General features: G+C 41.4%; 1 protein-coding gene across 3 annotated transcripts in view; it reads right to left on the bottom strand.

Annotated features, from left to right (window-relative positions):
* vps13a (vacuolar protein sorting 13 homolog A) overlaps positions 1–15,894 on the bottom strand; it is a 283,176-nt gene that overhangs the window by 87,293 nt on the left and 179,989 nt on the right. For all 3 annotated transcript variants that reach the window (XM_078396225.1, XM_078396226.1, XM_078396227.1), the window contains 4 exons: positions 14,571–14,963; positions 11,789–11,893; positions 8,422–8,568; positions 7,642–7,767 (listed from right to left, as the gene is read on the bottom strand). In XM_078396225.1, the coding sequence (XP_078252351.1) occupies positions 7,642–7,767; positions 8,422–8,568; positions 11,789–11,893; positions 14,571–14,963 (771 nt within the window). The remainder of the gene's footprint in view (positions 1–7,641; positions 7,768–8,421; positions 8,569–11,788; positions 11,894–14,570; positions 14,964–15,894) is intronic.

Consider the following 15,894-nt stretch of genomic DNA (forward strand, 5'->3'; position numbering starts at 1 on the left):
GGAGGGGAGGGGGGGGTGGATGGAGGGGGGGGTGGATGGAGGGGAGAGAGGGGAGAGAGGGGAGAGAGGGGAGAGAGGGGAGAGAGGGGAGAGAGGGGAGAGAGGGGAGAGAGGGGAGAGAGGGGAGAGAGGGGAGAGAGGGGAGGAGGGAGGGAGAAGTGGGGGAGAAGTGGGGGAGGAGAGGGTGCTGCACCAATGCAGGAGGGGTTTGGGCCCAACGGGTCCACATGGTAATAAGATTTCAAATACTGCAGACTAATACACAGCAATATCTGAAAAAATTGGCACAATGCAAATAAATGCTTGCCTCGAATCAAATTGACAAACGTGTTTTAATCTTCTCGGGATGAAAAAATGAAAAGCAAGTTTCCTGAATTTAAGCACTCTTGTTCCTCCTGGTCCTTCACTTAAACACTCGTGCAATGACTGACTAGATTAAGATTTTTGTTTCGGGTTTGTAATCAGTAACCCACTAACTGCCATTTCTCCCACTCAAAGTCATCGGGTCTTTGGCAAAGGAAGGAACTACTAGATATTAACCAGTTGTTGTTCAATGTCACTCCAAACCATTTCCAGAACAAGAGCAATTAAATTTGATTTTGATATTTTAATTCTTTTTTCCTTATCCCAGTCTTCATAGAGCCAACATAACCACTTCCCATCATTATTAATCTGGCTAAATATTACAAGCAACGTCAGCGATGGTAGCCTCGCCAACAGTCTGTCTTTTCGTCTTTTTGGTAATTTTAGTGTGTTTTAAAAGTTTGTGTTAATGTTCACTGGTTTGTTTTATGTGGGGGGTGGGGGAAGGGGTCGGGGGAAACTTTTTTCAATCTCTTACCTTGCCGGAGATGCGATTGATTTCCGGATCGTATCTCCAGTCGCTCTGCGGCCTAACACCATGGAGCTGGCGTGCTCGAGACTGACTTTGAGCCCCACAGTGGGGGCGTGAACTTACCATCGGAGCCTGCGATCCCTTGCCTGGGATCGACGCTCCAATCGCAGCCTGCGGATTTCAGCATTGAGGAGCTCGCAGTCTCAGGTAGAGGCCGATGTCGAGAAGCTCCAAAGTCGCAGAAGGTTCGAGTAGCCCCGACCCGGGGTCTGATCGCCTGGCGCGGGGGAGCTGAGATCCCCTGATGCAGGAGCTTGATTACCCCGATGCGGAGGGCCCGACCGCCGGCTATGGGAGCCAAGATCGCCCCGTCAACGGAAGGCTCGATGCCCCCGACCACGGGAGGACACAGAAGGGAAGAGATTGAACTTTTTTTTCGCTTTCCATCACAGTGAGGAATGTTGGGGAATCACTGTGGTGAATGTTTATGTTAAAATGTATTTTGTATGTTTTGTTGCTTTTTATTGGTATGACTGTATGGCAAATCAAATTCAATAGACAATAGGTGCAGGAGTAGGCCATTCGGCCCTTCGAGCCAGCACCGCCATTCAATGTGATCATGGCTGATCATTCACAATCAGTACCCCATTCTTGCCTTCTCCCCATATTCCTTGAATCCGTTATCTTTAAGAGCTCTATCCAGCTCTCTCTTGAAAGCATCCAGAGAATTGGCCTCCACTGCCTTCTGAGGCAGAGAATTCCACAGATTTACAACTCTGTGATTGAAAACATAGGTTCAAGGTGAAGAGGAAAAGATTGAATTGGAATCCGAGGGGTACCTTTTTCACACAAAAGGTGGTGGGTGCATGGAACAAGCTGCAAGAGGTGGTAGTTGAGGCTGGGACTATCCCATCATTTAAGAGACAGTTAGACAGGTACATGGATAGGACAGGTTTGGAGGGATATGGACCAAGCGCAGGCAAATGGGACTAGTGTAGCTGGGACATCATTGGCCAGTGAACCTGTGTCCTCTGGTCCTTGATTCCCCTACTCTGGGCAAGAGACTCTGTGCATCTACCCGATCTATTCCTCTCATGATTTTGTACATCTTCAAAGATCCCCCTCCGTCCTCCTGTGCTCCAAGTTGGGCCGAAGGGCCTGTTTCCACACTGTATCACTCTATTACTCTATGTATCTTTACGCTATGGATGGCTTGATTGTAATCATATATTGTCTTCGTTGACTGGTTAGCACTGGTTAACAAAAACTTTTCAGTGTACTTCGGTACGTGACAATAAATTAAACTAACTGACGAGGACCAACAAGGTGATGCAGCAAAGGAAACCTAAGAGTATCAGACACAAAAGGCTGGAGTAACTCAGCGGGTCAGGCAGCATCTCTGGAGAAAGGGAATAAGTGACGTTTCGGGTTGAGACCCCTCTTCAGACTGACCTGAAATATCACCTATTCCTTTTCTCCAGAGATACTGCCTGACCCACTGTTACTCCAGCCTTTTGCATCTGCCTTTGGTTTAAACCAGCATCTGCAGTTCCTCCCTACACAAATAAAATATCAGCTTTTGATATGAAAGGATCCCGAGCATGGGAATAATTATGTAATTCTGCAATTATGAAGCTCTTTGGTGAGACTTCACCAAAATCACTACAGTTTTGTCCACCAAATTTGCCAAAGTGGGAATACAGCAAAAATTCACAGAAAGATTCCAGGACACAGGAGAACACTTGACTGCACATGTTCTGATCTTTTAATGCTGAAATCTGCAGCGTAGTCTCAGTGGGCCAAAGGGCCTGTTTCCATGCTGTGCCTTTAAACTAAACTAAAGAACTGTTGCAGTAGGGAATGCTCCTTTCAGCCATCGAAATGCACTACTGATTTTACGATTGGCCAACGGATTCATTGGACTCAACCTCCCATAAAGCAAGCACGGAACACTGAAAAAGCACCTCCATTGGGTTCTCCATTATGCTGGGAAACATAGCTGCTTGGAAGGCTTTCAAGCAAGATTGAAGCGTCATGCATGCAACCATCCCTCCAAATCCCCAAGAGTAATACTGTTTTATCAGAGGAACATGAGAGATTGCCGTTTACACCCATAGCCTCTGATGATCCTGATAATCTTATGATTATGAACTTATTCAGGCTGAAGAAGCGTTACGACCTGAAATGTCACCCATTCCTCCTATCCAGAAATGCTGCCTGACCCGCTGAGTTACTCTAGCATTTTGTGTCTATTTAGAGTATTGTGTTCAGTTCTGGGCACCATGTTTTAGGAAATATATTGTAAAGATGGAAAGGGTGCAGAGAAGATTCACAAGGATTTTGCCAGGACTTGAGGACTAGGGAGAGGTTGAGCAGGCTGGGACTCTATTCCTTGGAGTGCAGGCGGATGAGGGGTGATCATCTAGAGGTCTATAAAATCATGAGAGGAATAGATCGGGTAGACGCACAAAATCTTTTGTTCAGAGTAGAGGAATTGAGTAAGTTTAAGGTGAAGGGGAAAAGATTTAATAGGAATCTGAGAGGTCATTTTTTCACACAAAGGGTGGTGGGTGTATGGAACAAGAAGCCAGAGGAGGTAGTTAGAGCAGAGACTATGCAAACTTTTAAAAAACAATTAGACAGGTTAATGGATAGGACAGGTTTAGAGGGCAGATGGGACTGGTGTAGATGGACATGTTGGTCGGTGTGGGCAAGGGCCTGTTTCCATGCTGGACGACTCTATGACTCCAGCAGTCTGCTGCACAATGACCACTGTTCGTGTTGAACACAATTAACCTCTCCCAACTCATCACTGAGCCGGGCCCCTAAACGTCCCTATGCAGCTGGATTTTTGACTACATCGGCAGACCTCAATTAGTCAGCACATTCCCTCTCACTGACCATTAACACAGGGCTACACAAGGCAGAATGCTCAGCCCCCTGCTCTACAGTTTTTAAACTCATTACTGTGTGGCTAAGCACAGCACCAATATCTACAACTTCGCCAAATGCTGGCCAAGTCATGAGTGGTGATGAGTTAGCATACAGGAGAGATATAATTGAGGAGAGACTTAATTGAGTGATGACTCAACAACAACCTCTCACTCAGCACCAAAACAATGGAACCAATTGTTGATTTTAGAAAGGGGAAGTTGGGAAACCACATGTCAGCTTTCATTGGTGGATTGGCTGTAGAATGAGTCAACAGCTTCAAATTCCTGGGTGTAAACTTCTTTGATGACCAGTTCTGGGCCCAGAACATTAATGTATTCGGAAGATGTGCCAGCCACCCCTACTTTCTTTGAAGTTGAAACTGATTATGCATGTCAACTCTAATAAACTTCCACAGATGTACTGTGGTAAGTATCCTAACTGATTGTACCACCCCCTGGTATGGCAATTCCAATGCACGGCAATGCTGCATTGTTTGGTAAGACTTTAGAGTCCATTATTAAGGATGAGGTTTCCGAGTACTCAGAAGCACATGATAAAATAGGCCAAAGTCAGTAAGGTTTTGTGAAGGGGATATCTTGCATGACAAATATGTTGGAATACTTTGTAGAAGTAAATAGTAGGATATACAAAGGAGAGTCAGTGGATGTTGTTTACCTCGATTTTCAGAAGGCCTTTGATAAGGTGCCACATATGAGGCTGCTAAACAAGATGAGAGCCCATGGTATTAGAGAGAAGATGCAAGCATGGAAAGAAGGTTGGCTGAATGGCAGATGGCAAAGGATGGGAATAAAGGGGGCATGTTTTGGTTGGCTGCCATTGATTGCGGTGTTCCGACGGGGTCGGTGCTGGGGCCGCTACTTTTAACATAGTATATCAATGATTTGGATGATGGAATTGAAAGCATTGTGGCCAAGATTGTGGATGATACAATGAGAGGTGGAGCTGCAGGGATTCTGCAGAAGGACTTGGACAAGTTGGGAGAGTGTGGCAGATGCAATACAGCACAGCAAAGTGTACAGTCATGCACATTGGTAGTAGGAATAAAGGCATAGACTATACTCCAAATGGGGAGAGGATTCAGAAATCAGAGGTTCAAAGGGACTTGGGAGTGCTGGTGCAGGCTGAGTCAGCAGTAATGAAGACAAATGCCATGTTAGCATTCATTTTGAAGAAACTGGAAAATAGAAGCAAGGGTGTAATGCTGAGGCTTTATAAGGCACTGGTCAGAGCGCATTTGGAGTATTGTGAACAGTTTTGGGTCTCTTATCTGTGGAGGGATGTTCTGTATTGGGAGAGGGTCCAGAGGAGGTTTACGAGAATTATGCCGGGGATGAGTGTGTTCACGTATGAAGAGCATTTGACGGCATTGAGTTCCTACTCGCTGGAGTTTAGAAGGATGAGGGGGGACCTCAATGAAACTTACCGAAGAGTGAAAGGCCTGGATAGGGTGGATGTGAAAAGGATGTTTCCACTAGTGTGAGAGTCTAGGACCAGAGTCTCAGAATCAAAGGATGTACCTTTACAAAGGAAGAAGAATTTCTTTACACAGAGGGCAGGCAATCTGTGGTGGAGACCAAGTCATTGGGTATTTTTAAAACGGAGATTGACAGGTTCCCAATTTTCAAAAGGTGAATGATAGAGTAGAAACAATGGGCCAAATGGCCTAATTATGCTCCTATGACTATTGAACTTATGAACAGAGATTGATGGGTTCAGCCCAGTCTAAGGTTTCAAAGGTCTATTTAATGCCACATGTACCAATTAAGGTACAGTGAAACTTGATTACCAAACAGCCATACTAAAAAAAACAACAAGACACATAACTACATAAAAGTTAACATAAACATCCACCACAGTGGATTCCCCACATTCCTCACTGTGATGGAAGGCAATAAAGTCAAATATGCTTCCCTCTTTATTCTCCTGTGGTCAGAGCAGTCGAACCATCTGCAGTCGGGGCAATCGAAGCTCCCGCAGCCAATGATCGAAGCCCCTGCATCGGGGCGAACGAAGCTCCCGTGATCGGAGCGATCGACGTTCCCGTGGTTGGAGCTCCTGAAGTCAGTCCCTAACCAGGGACCGTGAGCTCCACGTTGTTAAAGTCCGCAGGCTCCTGCAGTTGGGGCTTCTGAGGTTGATCCCCGACAGAGACTGCCACCTCCACGATGTTAAGTCCGCAGGCTCCCGTGGTTGGAGCTCCTGAAGTCGGTCCCCAGCAAGAGGCCGTCATCTCCACGATGTTAGGCCTCAGTGCAGATGGACATATGATATGGAAAGAAATTGCATCTCCGTCGAGGTAAGAGATTAAAAAAAGTTTCCTGTCTCCCCCAACCCCCCCCCCCCACAAAATGCTAAAGAACACTAAAACATACACTTAACACATACTAAAAAACAACAAAGAAGGAAAAGGACGAGACAGACTGTTGGCGAGGCAGCCATTGCGGGCGCCACACATCAGACACAGACCTCTCCACCATCAAAAGGCAGCAGCAACCATCATCAAGAATCCCTACCATCTAGACTGCATACTACTCATGCTGTTACCATTGGCCTTAGGTGCAGAAACCAAAGGTCAATACCATCACATTCAGAACAGCTACTTTTCAGCAACCATCAGACACTTGAACCAACTTGCATGATCTTAATCCAACATCAGCAATAAAACACTAAGGACCATTTTTTGCACTACCAAGGACTTCCAATTGTGTTTTGCACTCTTTTTTAGCAGTCTTAAGTTTACTCTCGTAGAATTTGTAATTTTTATATCATTTATGTTCTTGTGTATTGTCTGAGTCTAAGTGCCTATGATGCCACTACAAACAGAATTTTCACCCTACCTGCACCACCGCACATGTGCATATGACAATAAATTTGACTTAATTTGAATCAGTTAGACAATAGGTGCAGGAGTAGGCCATTCGGCCCTTCGAGCCAGCACCACCATTCAATGTGATCATGGCTGATCATTCACAATCAGTACCCCGTTCTTGCCTTCTCCCCATACCCCCTGACTCCGCTATCCTTAAGAGCTCTATTTAGCTCTCTCTTGAATGCATTCAGAGAATTGGCCTCCACTGCCTTCTGAGGCAGAAAATTCCATAGATTCCCAACTCTCTGACTGAAAAGGTTTTTCCTCATCTCCGTGTTAAATGGCCTACCCCTTATTCTTAAACTGTTAGGTGTTTTGGTGTCTGATTGATCAAATAGATAAGGCCTTTATTTTCCTGAGAGAAGAATGACAGAAGATGCTGTTGAAACATCATAAGAGGATGCACCAGGTTAGATGCATGGGGCATGTTTGCGTGGTTGAGAAGTCGAAAATCAGGAATATAAGGGGGAGGTAGTTTAGAACTGAGAAGAAGAGATGTTTCATTACGCATGGTGGCAAATTTTGGAGTTCCCTATCCCAGGGTTGCGGAGGCTCAGTTACTAAGTTCAGTCAAAACACAGCTTGATGAATTTCTGCATGTTATGGAAATGAAGGAAAATGGAACACTAATACAATGCAGAGGTAGCTCAGCCATCTTCTTCATAAGAGGCTGGCAGGCTAAGTGGGCAAATGGCCAGATATCCATTAAAAAAGTCAAACAAATTATGAATAATGAAGGATGCAATATAAAAAAGAAATGTGTGATTAGCATTGCAAAGATAATATACATAACCAAGAAAATAATGCATAATTTCACTTATTTTGGGCAACAATGAGGGATATGTAATGGCATTACCTTTAACAATTCAAATAAATTACAACAACAATATGATTAATTATCTGTTTTTAAGGAATAACATTCTAATTACTAAACAGACTTGCAATTACTCTTATGTGTAATCAATATTTTGTAACACTTCACCTTATTTTCCAGATGAAGTAAAAGGCAATTTTCTTGTTTGTTGAAATAAAACTTTTGTGGTTGCACACTACCTTCAATTCGAACTGCCAGTCTCTCAGAATTCCTGGCAGGCCAGAATGGGGTGCACTAATTGAAACAAAGCAAAGTACTTCAAACAAAAAGGAATACAACTGATTCAAATGTAGTATACAAAGGTAACATTTATGCTTCCCCTTCCCCCAATTTGCTACACTCCATATGGGACTTTGTACCTTTACACAATTTGACTATTGATGAAAATTAATATGGGAGAATTAAACCTACTAAAAACAAACATTATTTAGCAAACAATTTAGAAGCTACATGATTCTCTGTCTAACATAAACATGGCAGGATTGTAACATGAAAACACTTGTGATACGATTAGTCACAGACAACAGCAAAGTAACCTCTTTCATAGTTCATGAAATAATAATTTTCTCTAAAATCCAAATTCAGTCACAACAACAGACAGGAAGAGGTCTTTTTTTTCAACATAGCTTATTTATCAACCAAACCCTTACTACAAGTTTCAACCTAACCTAGAGCAACATATAGTTTTATTAATCTTTTAAAACGGCTTAAAGACTAGCCTTGGACAACAGAAGCATATACCAGAATTCGAAAACGGTTTTCTAAAGTGGCCTGTTTTAGCTCCAATAAGCACCCTAATTTTTCTCTTTAGTTTACTCTTCATATCCTGCAATAGTCATCTTTCTCAAGCAATTAATTCCCATAAATTAACAAGGACTATAAAGTTACCTGGTTTGAATCAACACGTTGCCATTTTGCCTCGCACTCTTCAGTCACATCTATTCTGTACCTTGTTTGATTGATGAGCATGTAATATGGCGTAAAGGTAACAATTCTCGTTAGGTTAAAACTGCTGGTATCTATTCTCACACCAACCTAGAAAAAAAAACTCTGATTAGATTAAATTTTCTAATGATTACATAAGATAAACAAAATTGATTTACATCATTAATGGCTGATAAATGTACTTCCTGATATGGTTTCTTGCTTCCATGTAATTCCATTTTCTACCAGTCAGGGAATGCTCAATTCTACAATTCTAGAATTCGGGCAATGCATGTCAACTACAGATTTTCTCAACTTCTGACAAAAAGTTGGATTTTAATTTTGCAAGATTAATAATGTTACTAAGTTACTGAATGAGCTCTGAATTCACAAGTTCATGGATGTAGGTTTGCAGATGATTGTATACCAGGTTGGAAGGTTGGGTTACTGTAGCAAGTGACTTATTTAGGAAGGAACTGCAGGTGCTGGTTTACACCGAAGATAGACACACAATGCTGGAGTAACTCAGTGGGACAGACAGCATCACTGGAGAGAAGGAACGGGTGACGTTTCACATCGAGACCCTTCTTCAGCCGTGACTTATTCCTTGGCTCTGCAAAGCCTTTCCATTATTTACAAGGCACTTGTCAGGAGTGGGATTGAATAATCTCCCCTTGCATGGAGGACTACTTCTGCCACTGACACATTTTGGTGGCAGTTGAAATAATTTACAAACTGGATTGCAGTAATTTGCTGAGATTACATGGGCAGCACCTCCTTAAACTCCATCAAACAGTACGAGGTCTGTACACACAAATTTATCTTATCAAAAAATCACAGCTGCCTTAGTAAAACAACTTCAATCCTGGAACTACTTGCCCAGCAATGCTGTGGAAGTACATTCATGAGGACTGCAGTAATTGAAAGCAGTAATTCCTCATCATCTTTTCAAGAATAATTATAGATGTGCAGTAACCTATGAACAGGTTTTTCAATCCATGAAAATTATTTCTAATTTGTTTCTTACATTTTCGCTACTTCTTGCTACAACTGGAGTTACCAGAAAGTAGACTTTGCCATTTCATATCATATCATATATCATATCATATACATACAGCCGGAAACAGGCCCTTTCGGCCCACCAAGTCCGTGCCGCCCAGCGATCCCCGTACATTAACACTATCCTACACCCACTAGGGACAATTTTTACATTTACCCAGCCAATTAACCTACATACCTGTACGTCTTTGGAGTGTGGGAGGAAACCGAAGATCTCGGAGAAAACCCATGCAGGTCACGGGGAGAACGTACAAACTCCTTACAGTGCAGCACCCGTAGTCAGGATCGAACCTGAGTCTCCGGCGCTGCATTCGCTGTAAAGCAGCAACTCTACCGCTGTGCTACCATTTGTTCAATTGGTAATGATAATTAACTATCAAGTCGCACACTTCCTTCTTGAGCAAATAATATTCCCAAACTGTAAATCTTTGCTCTCATTTTCCCAAGCCCTAAACCTTACTGCAAAATCTGAAATGCTGAAAATATTCAGCTGGTCAGGTGGAATTTATGCAGATTTTACTCATTAGAAACATAGTGTATTTCCAGCATTTTTCAGTTTCATACCCATATTAGTCTAAATTTCATACACTAAATCACACATAAGTTACCATCTTAAAAACAGTTGGGGAACAAAGGGGATGGAAATCCCAAAAATAAATGGTATTTGATTTAAATAATTGATGATTGGTGATCATATTCCAATGTTCTATGGACTCTGGATCAGTTCCTGTGGACTGGAGGTTAGCTAATGTAACCTCAATTTTTAATAAAGGAGGGAGAGAGAAAATGGGGAATTATAGACCAATTAGCCTTAAATCAGTAGTGGGAAAGATGCTTGAGTCGATTATTAAAGATGTAATAGCCATGCATTTGGAAAGCAGTGACAGGTTCAGTCTTCTGGAATTTTCTGAGGATGGACCAAGTAGAATGGATAAGGGATAAGGGATGTGGTGTATCTGGACTTTCAAAAATCCTTTGACAACACAAGAGATGAGTGTGCAAAATTAGAGCACATGGTATTGGGGGTAGGGTATTGACATGGACAGAGAACTGGTTGGCAGACAGGAAGCAAAGAGTAGGAAATAACGGGTCCTTTTCAGAATGGCAGGCAGTGACTAGTGGGGTGCTGCAAGGCTCAGTGCTGGGACCCCAGTAATTTACAATATACATTAACAATTTAGACAAAGGAATTAAATATAACATCTCCAAGTTTGCGGTTGACACAAAGCTGGGTGTGAGTGTGAGCTGCGATGAGGATGCTATAAGGCTGCACGGTGACTTGGATAGGTTGGGTGAGTGGACAGATGCAGTATTATGTGGATAAATGTGAGGTTATCCACTTTGGTGGGAAGAACAAGGCAGCAGATTATTATCTGAAGAAGGGTCTCGACCCGAAACGTCACCCATTCCTTCTCTCCCGAGATGCTGCCAGACCTGCTGAGTTACTCCAGCATTTTGTGAATAAATCGATTTGTACCAGCACCTGCATTTATTTTGGAGGTGCAACGAGACCTGGGTGTACTTGTACATCAGTGACTGAAAGTAAGCATGCAGGTAGAGCAGGCAGTGAAGAAAGCTAATGGCATGTTGGCCTTCACTGCAAGAGGATTTGAGTTTAGTAGCAAGGAGGTCCTACTGCAGCTGTACAGGGCCCTGGTGAGACCACACCTGGAGTATTGTGTGCAGTTTTGGTCTCCTACTTTGAGGAAGGACATTCTTGCTATTGAGGGAGTGCAGCGTAGGTTCACCAGGTTAATTCCCAGGATGGCGGGACATATATGATGAAAGAATGGGTCGACTAGGCTTGTATTCATTGGAATTTAGAAGGATGAGAGGGGATCTCATAGAAACATATAAAATTCTTAAGGGATTGGATAGGCTAGATGCAGGAAAAATGGTCTCGATGTTGGGGGAGTCCAGAACCAGGGCTCACAGTTTAATAAGGGGTATTCATTTAGGACAGATGAGGAAAAACGTTTTCACCCAGAGAGTTGTGAATCTGTGGAATTCTCTGCCACAGAAGGCAATGGACGTCAATTTACTGGATGTTTTCAAGAGAGAGTTACATATAGCTCCCTGGGCTAACGGAATCAAGGGATATGGGGAAAAAGCAGGAACGGGGTACTGATTTTCGATGATCAGCCATGATCATATTGAATACCGGTGGCTCGAAGGGCCAAATGTCCTACTACTGCACCTATTTTCTATGTTTCTATCCATACATTTAATCATGTATAAAGCTGCCAGTCAGAATTTTAAGTAAATATCTTACCTGATACTCCCTTTTTGGTCCTTTGCATTTAACAGAGCCATAACTACCCACAGTATCCAGAGAAAACGAATCTGACAATTGACTGTCAGTTATTCTAAGTTGAACCTGTTATTAAAGTATAGTATTAATCAGATACAATTTTGTTATGTTTCACTTTATGCTAAAAGTACTTGAACTCATTGACTTAGTCAAAAGCATCTGTCATGCTCTCCACCAACCGTGAACTAATTGCCAAATTACTTTTACACTTAGCAGACCACATAATTGCAAATTCCAATAAGGCTATAAAATATGAAAGGACAATGTTTTGCATATATTTGTACATCTTACAATATGTAGGCTGACTTTTAAAAACTTTGAAATTTTAAGAGTAATGAACTAGATGAAGAATTTAAGATGATTTTAATCCAAACATGAAAACAAACCTTCATGAAGTTATGCAAGTACAATAGTCAAAGCTGCAGAATTTATTGGGATAAACCAAAATCGGGGAATGGAGAATGAAGAAAAAATCTTCATGGTCTCGCCCGTAGAAATGTCAGAGATTTGACGGTTTGACATATAATTGCACTTAAATTATTTTTATGGTGCTAAACACAAAATATAAAAGGAGATTCTCACTGTGATGGATGTTTCTTTTGTTTGGTATTGGTTTATGATTGTATGTGTTATTGCATATTTTTATTGCTTATTTTTATTGGTCTTATTGTTGAACTGCGGGTAATTTTTCATTTCACTGCACTTTTATGTGTATGTGACAAATAAATTGATTATTTGACTATTTGATTCTTGCACATTTAACAATGGTCTAATTGGGATATTTAATTGAAAATTGAAATTCAATGACTGATTTGAAGCAGTTAATAAGTATATGGTATTTCACTTTGTAAAATTAATTAACCATTAAAATTCACGGCTTTACAAAAATATTTTGACATTTATCCCATTTTAAGGTCAGAGTACAATGAAGTACAATTATTAAAATAACTGAAATCTATATTTCAACATAGTGAAACATTTCAGAACGAATAATTTATTGAATAGGTAGACTGAAAAAGATGGACAAAATCTTTGGAACATCTAATCTATCCAATCAGAAAAGCTCAAGGTGTTGGGAGCTCAAATTAAGGTGCCACAAGATGAAAAAGCCACAATTCTGAACTATGTTAATTCTTAACATACTGGATGTGCTATTAGAATGCGTACAGGCCTCATGGAGTAACTATTCCCTCATCATATAATCAAGTCATCAGTTGAGAGAGGAGGAATGGATGGATAATGTTAATAACAGCAACATTGTGCTAAACTTTGAATCCAAATGACAGATTAACATTTAATGATAGACAATATACCTCTACTGTCAGGACTGGGTGAAATGGGAATTCAGAGAATGGAGCCAGCTTCCAAACATGCATACGCTTTTATCACAGTTAATCTCCCACCTAAGTGCTCCACTAAGTTAAAGGTTCCCAGTAAACAAGTATTAAAACAATAGAGCACTGAAGAAGCCCTTGAGCCCACAATGTCCATACAGAACATGATGCCAAATAAAACAATTTCCTTTTTGCCCATACATGTTCTATATTCCTCCATTGCCTGCATACTCATGTGCCTATCTAAAAGCCTTTAAAACACCACTATCGTATTTGCTTCCACCACCATCCCTGGCAGCACATTCCACGCATCTACCACTCAATCTGTTTAAATAAAACTTACCCGCACATCTCCTTTAAATATTTCTCCCTCTCACCTTAAAGCAATGTCTTCTGGTATTTAACATTTTCACTCTGGGAGAAAGAATCTGGCTCTCTACTTAATCTGTACCTCCCATAATTTTATACGCTACTCTCAGGCCTCTCCTCAAACCAGCAAAGCTCCAGAGAAAATCAATCCAGGTTTTCTAACCTCTCCTTAAAGTTAAAACCTTCAATCTATGGAGCACTATAGTACATCTGTCAAAAAAGGCTTTTGGCTTTCATCAGACAGAATATTGAGTATAGAAGTTGGGAGCTCACGCTACACTTGTACAAGACGTTGGTGAGGCCATATTTAGAGTTTGGTGTCCTGTTTTCATCACTGAGTTATAGGAAACATGTCAAGCTGAAAGGGTGGCAGAAACGATTTACAAGAATATTGGCAGAACGAAAGGGCCTGAGCTACAGAGAAAGGTTGTCAGGCTCGGACTTTATTCCATGGAGCATTGGTGGATGAGGGGTGATGTTATGGAGGTGTACAAAATCATGAGAAGCATAGATCTGGTAAATGCACAGACTCTTTTGCTCAGAGTAGGGGAATCAAGAACCAGAGGACATTGGATTAAAGTGAGGGGGGGGGGGGGGGGGGGAGATTTAATAGGAACCCGAGGACGAGGTTTTTTTTTTACACAAAGGGTGGTGGGCATATGGAACAGGCTGCTGGTGGAAGTAGTTGAGGCAGGTACTATCATGACATTTAGAGACATTTGAACAGGTACATTGATAGGATAGATTTAGAGGGTTTTGGGCCAAGTGCAGGCAGGTAGGATTAGTGTAGGTGCGGCAAGTTGGTTGGTGTGGACAAATTGTGTCGAAGGGCCCGTTTCCACGCTGAATGATTTTATGACTCTAAGCTATTCTGCACCATCTGAAAGCCTCCACATCTTTCCTGCAATGAAGCGACTGAGTTACACACTGCACCATATTGTTTATGTAGGATGTAATTTTACTCTTTTTAATCATAATTATGGAAGCAAAGCCAAATCAGTATTAAACTTTGTGGTGATAAAACAGAAGGAGCAGCCTACCTTGTTCTTTTGGAATATACATTTGGATCCGAAAGAAAAGAGCAGAGGCTTTTTGTAATCCAAAGGATGCTTACGGTGAACATCATCAGCTTTATACTGAAGCAATCGCCCGGTTTTATTTATCATCCAATACGGGCTATGCAATGTCAATAAAGTATGTCCCACATTGTTTGTCATAAGGATTGCAATGTCCATTTCACTCTCTTCATCATCAATTTTTGTTTTAAATTTGATTAATTCAATGTCAGTTTGGTTGCTTCTGATATTATATTCTCCTGACCAATTATGGTCCAAATAATTTATAGTGAGGGTCAATCTTGATTTGTCCAATACAGCATCATGAAGCTGTGCAGAATTTCCTTCATCAATCTTCAATGTTCGTTCTACACTTTCCTGAAACAATGCATTATTTTTTGAAAAATGGTTACAATTTTACTTTCCAACACCTATTACATTTTATCATATCATATCATATACATACAGCCGGAAACAGGCCTTTTTGGCCCACCAAGTCCGTGCCGCCCAGCGATCCCCGCACATTAACACTATCCTACACCCACTAGGGACAATTTTTACCTTTTACCCAGCCAATTAACCTACATAACAACTATGTTCAGAAGAATAAGGACAAAGAAAGCTTTGTTGTTTAAAAAATAAAAACATTTAAATAAATGATGTAATCTGCCAGGGTTCATAACGGATTGTACAATGTGAATTGAAAAGACTTCATAATCATAAGGAACATTTAAATTTATGTTTGAAAATGAAGTATTTGTATTCTCACATTTCCTTCCACATTCCAAAGACAATAGGTGCAGAAGTAGGCCATTCAGCCCTTCAATGCCAGCACCGCGTAGGTGACGTATAGGTTTGTAGGTTAATTGGCTTCTGTAAATTGTAAATTGTCCCAAGTGTGTTGTGTGTAGGATAGTGCGAGTATATCTTTGGTCGGGGTGGACTCTATGAGCTGAAGGGCTTGTTTCCATACTAAAGTATACAGATACAGTGCCCTCCATAATATTTGGGAAAAAGACCCGTCATTTATTTATTTGCCTCTGTACTCCACAATTTGAGATTTGTAACAGAAAAAAATCACATGTGGTTAAAGTGCACATTGTCAGATTTTACCAAAAGCCATTTTTATACATTTTGGCATCACCATGTAGAAATTACAGCTGTGTTTATACATAGTCCCCCCCATTTCAGGGCGCCATAATATTTGGGACACATGGCTTCACAGGTGTTTGTAATTGCTCAGGTGTGTTTCATTGCCTCCTTAATGTAGGTATAAGAGAGCTCTCAGCACCTGGTCTTTCCTCCAGTC

Source organism: Rhinoraja longicauda, chromosome 3 (assembly GCF_053455715.1).
Source record: "Rhinoraja longicauda isolate Sanriku21f chromosome 3, sRhiLon1.1, whole genome shotgun sequence".
NCBI classification, from domain to species: domain Eukaryota; kingdom Metazoa; phylum Chordata; class Chondrichthyes; order Rajiformes; family Arhynchobatidae; genus Rhinoraja; species Rhinoraja longicauda.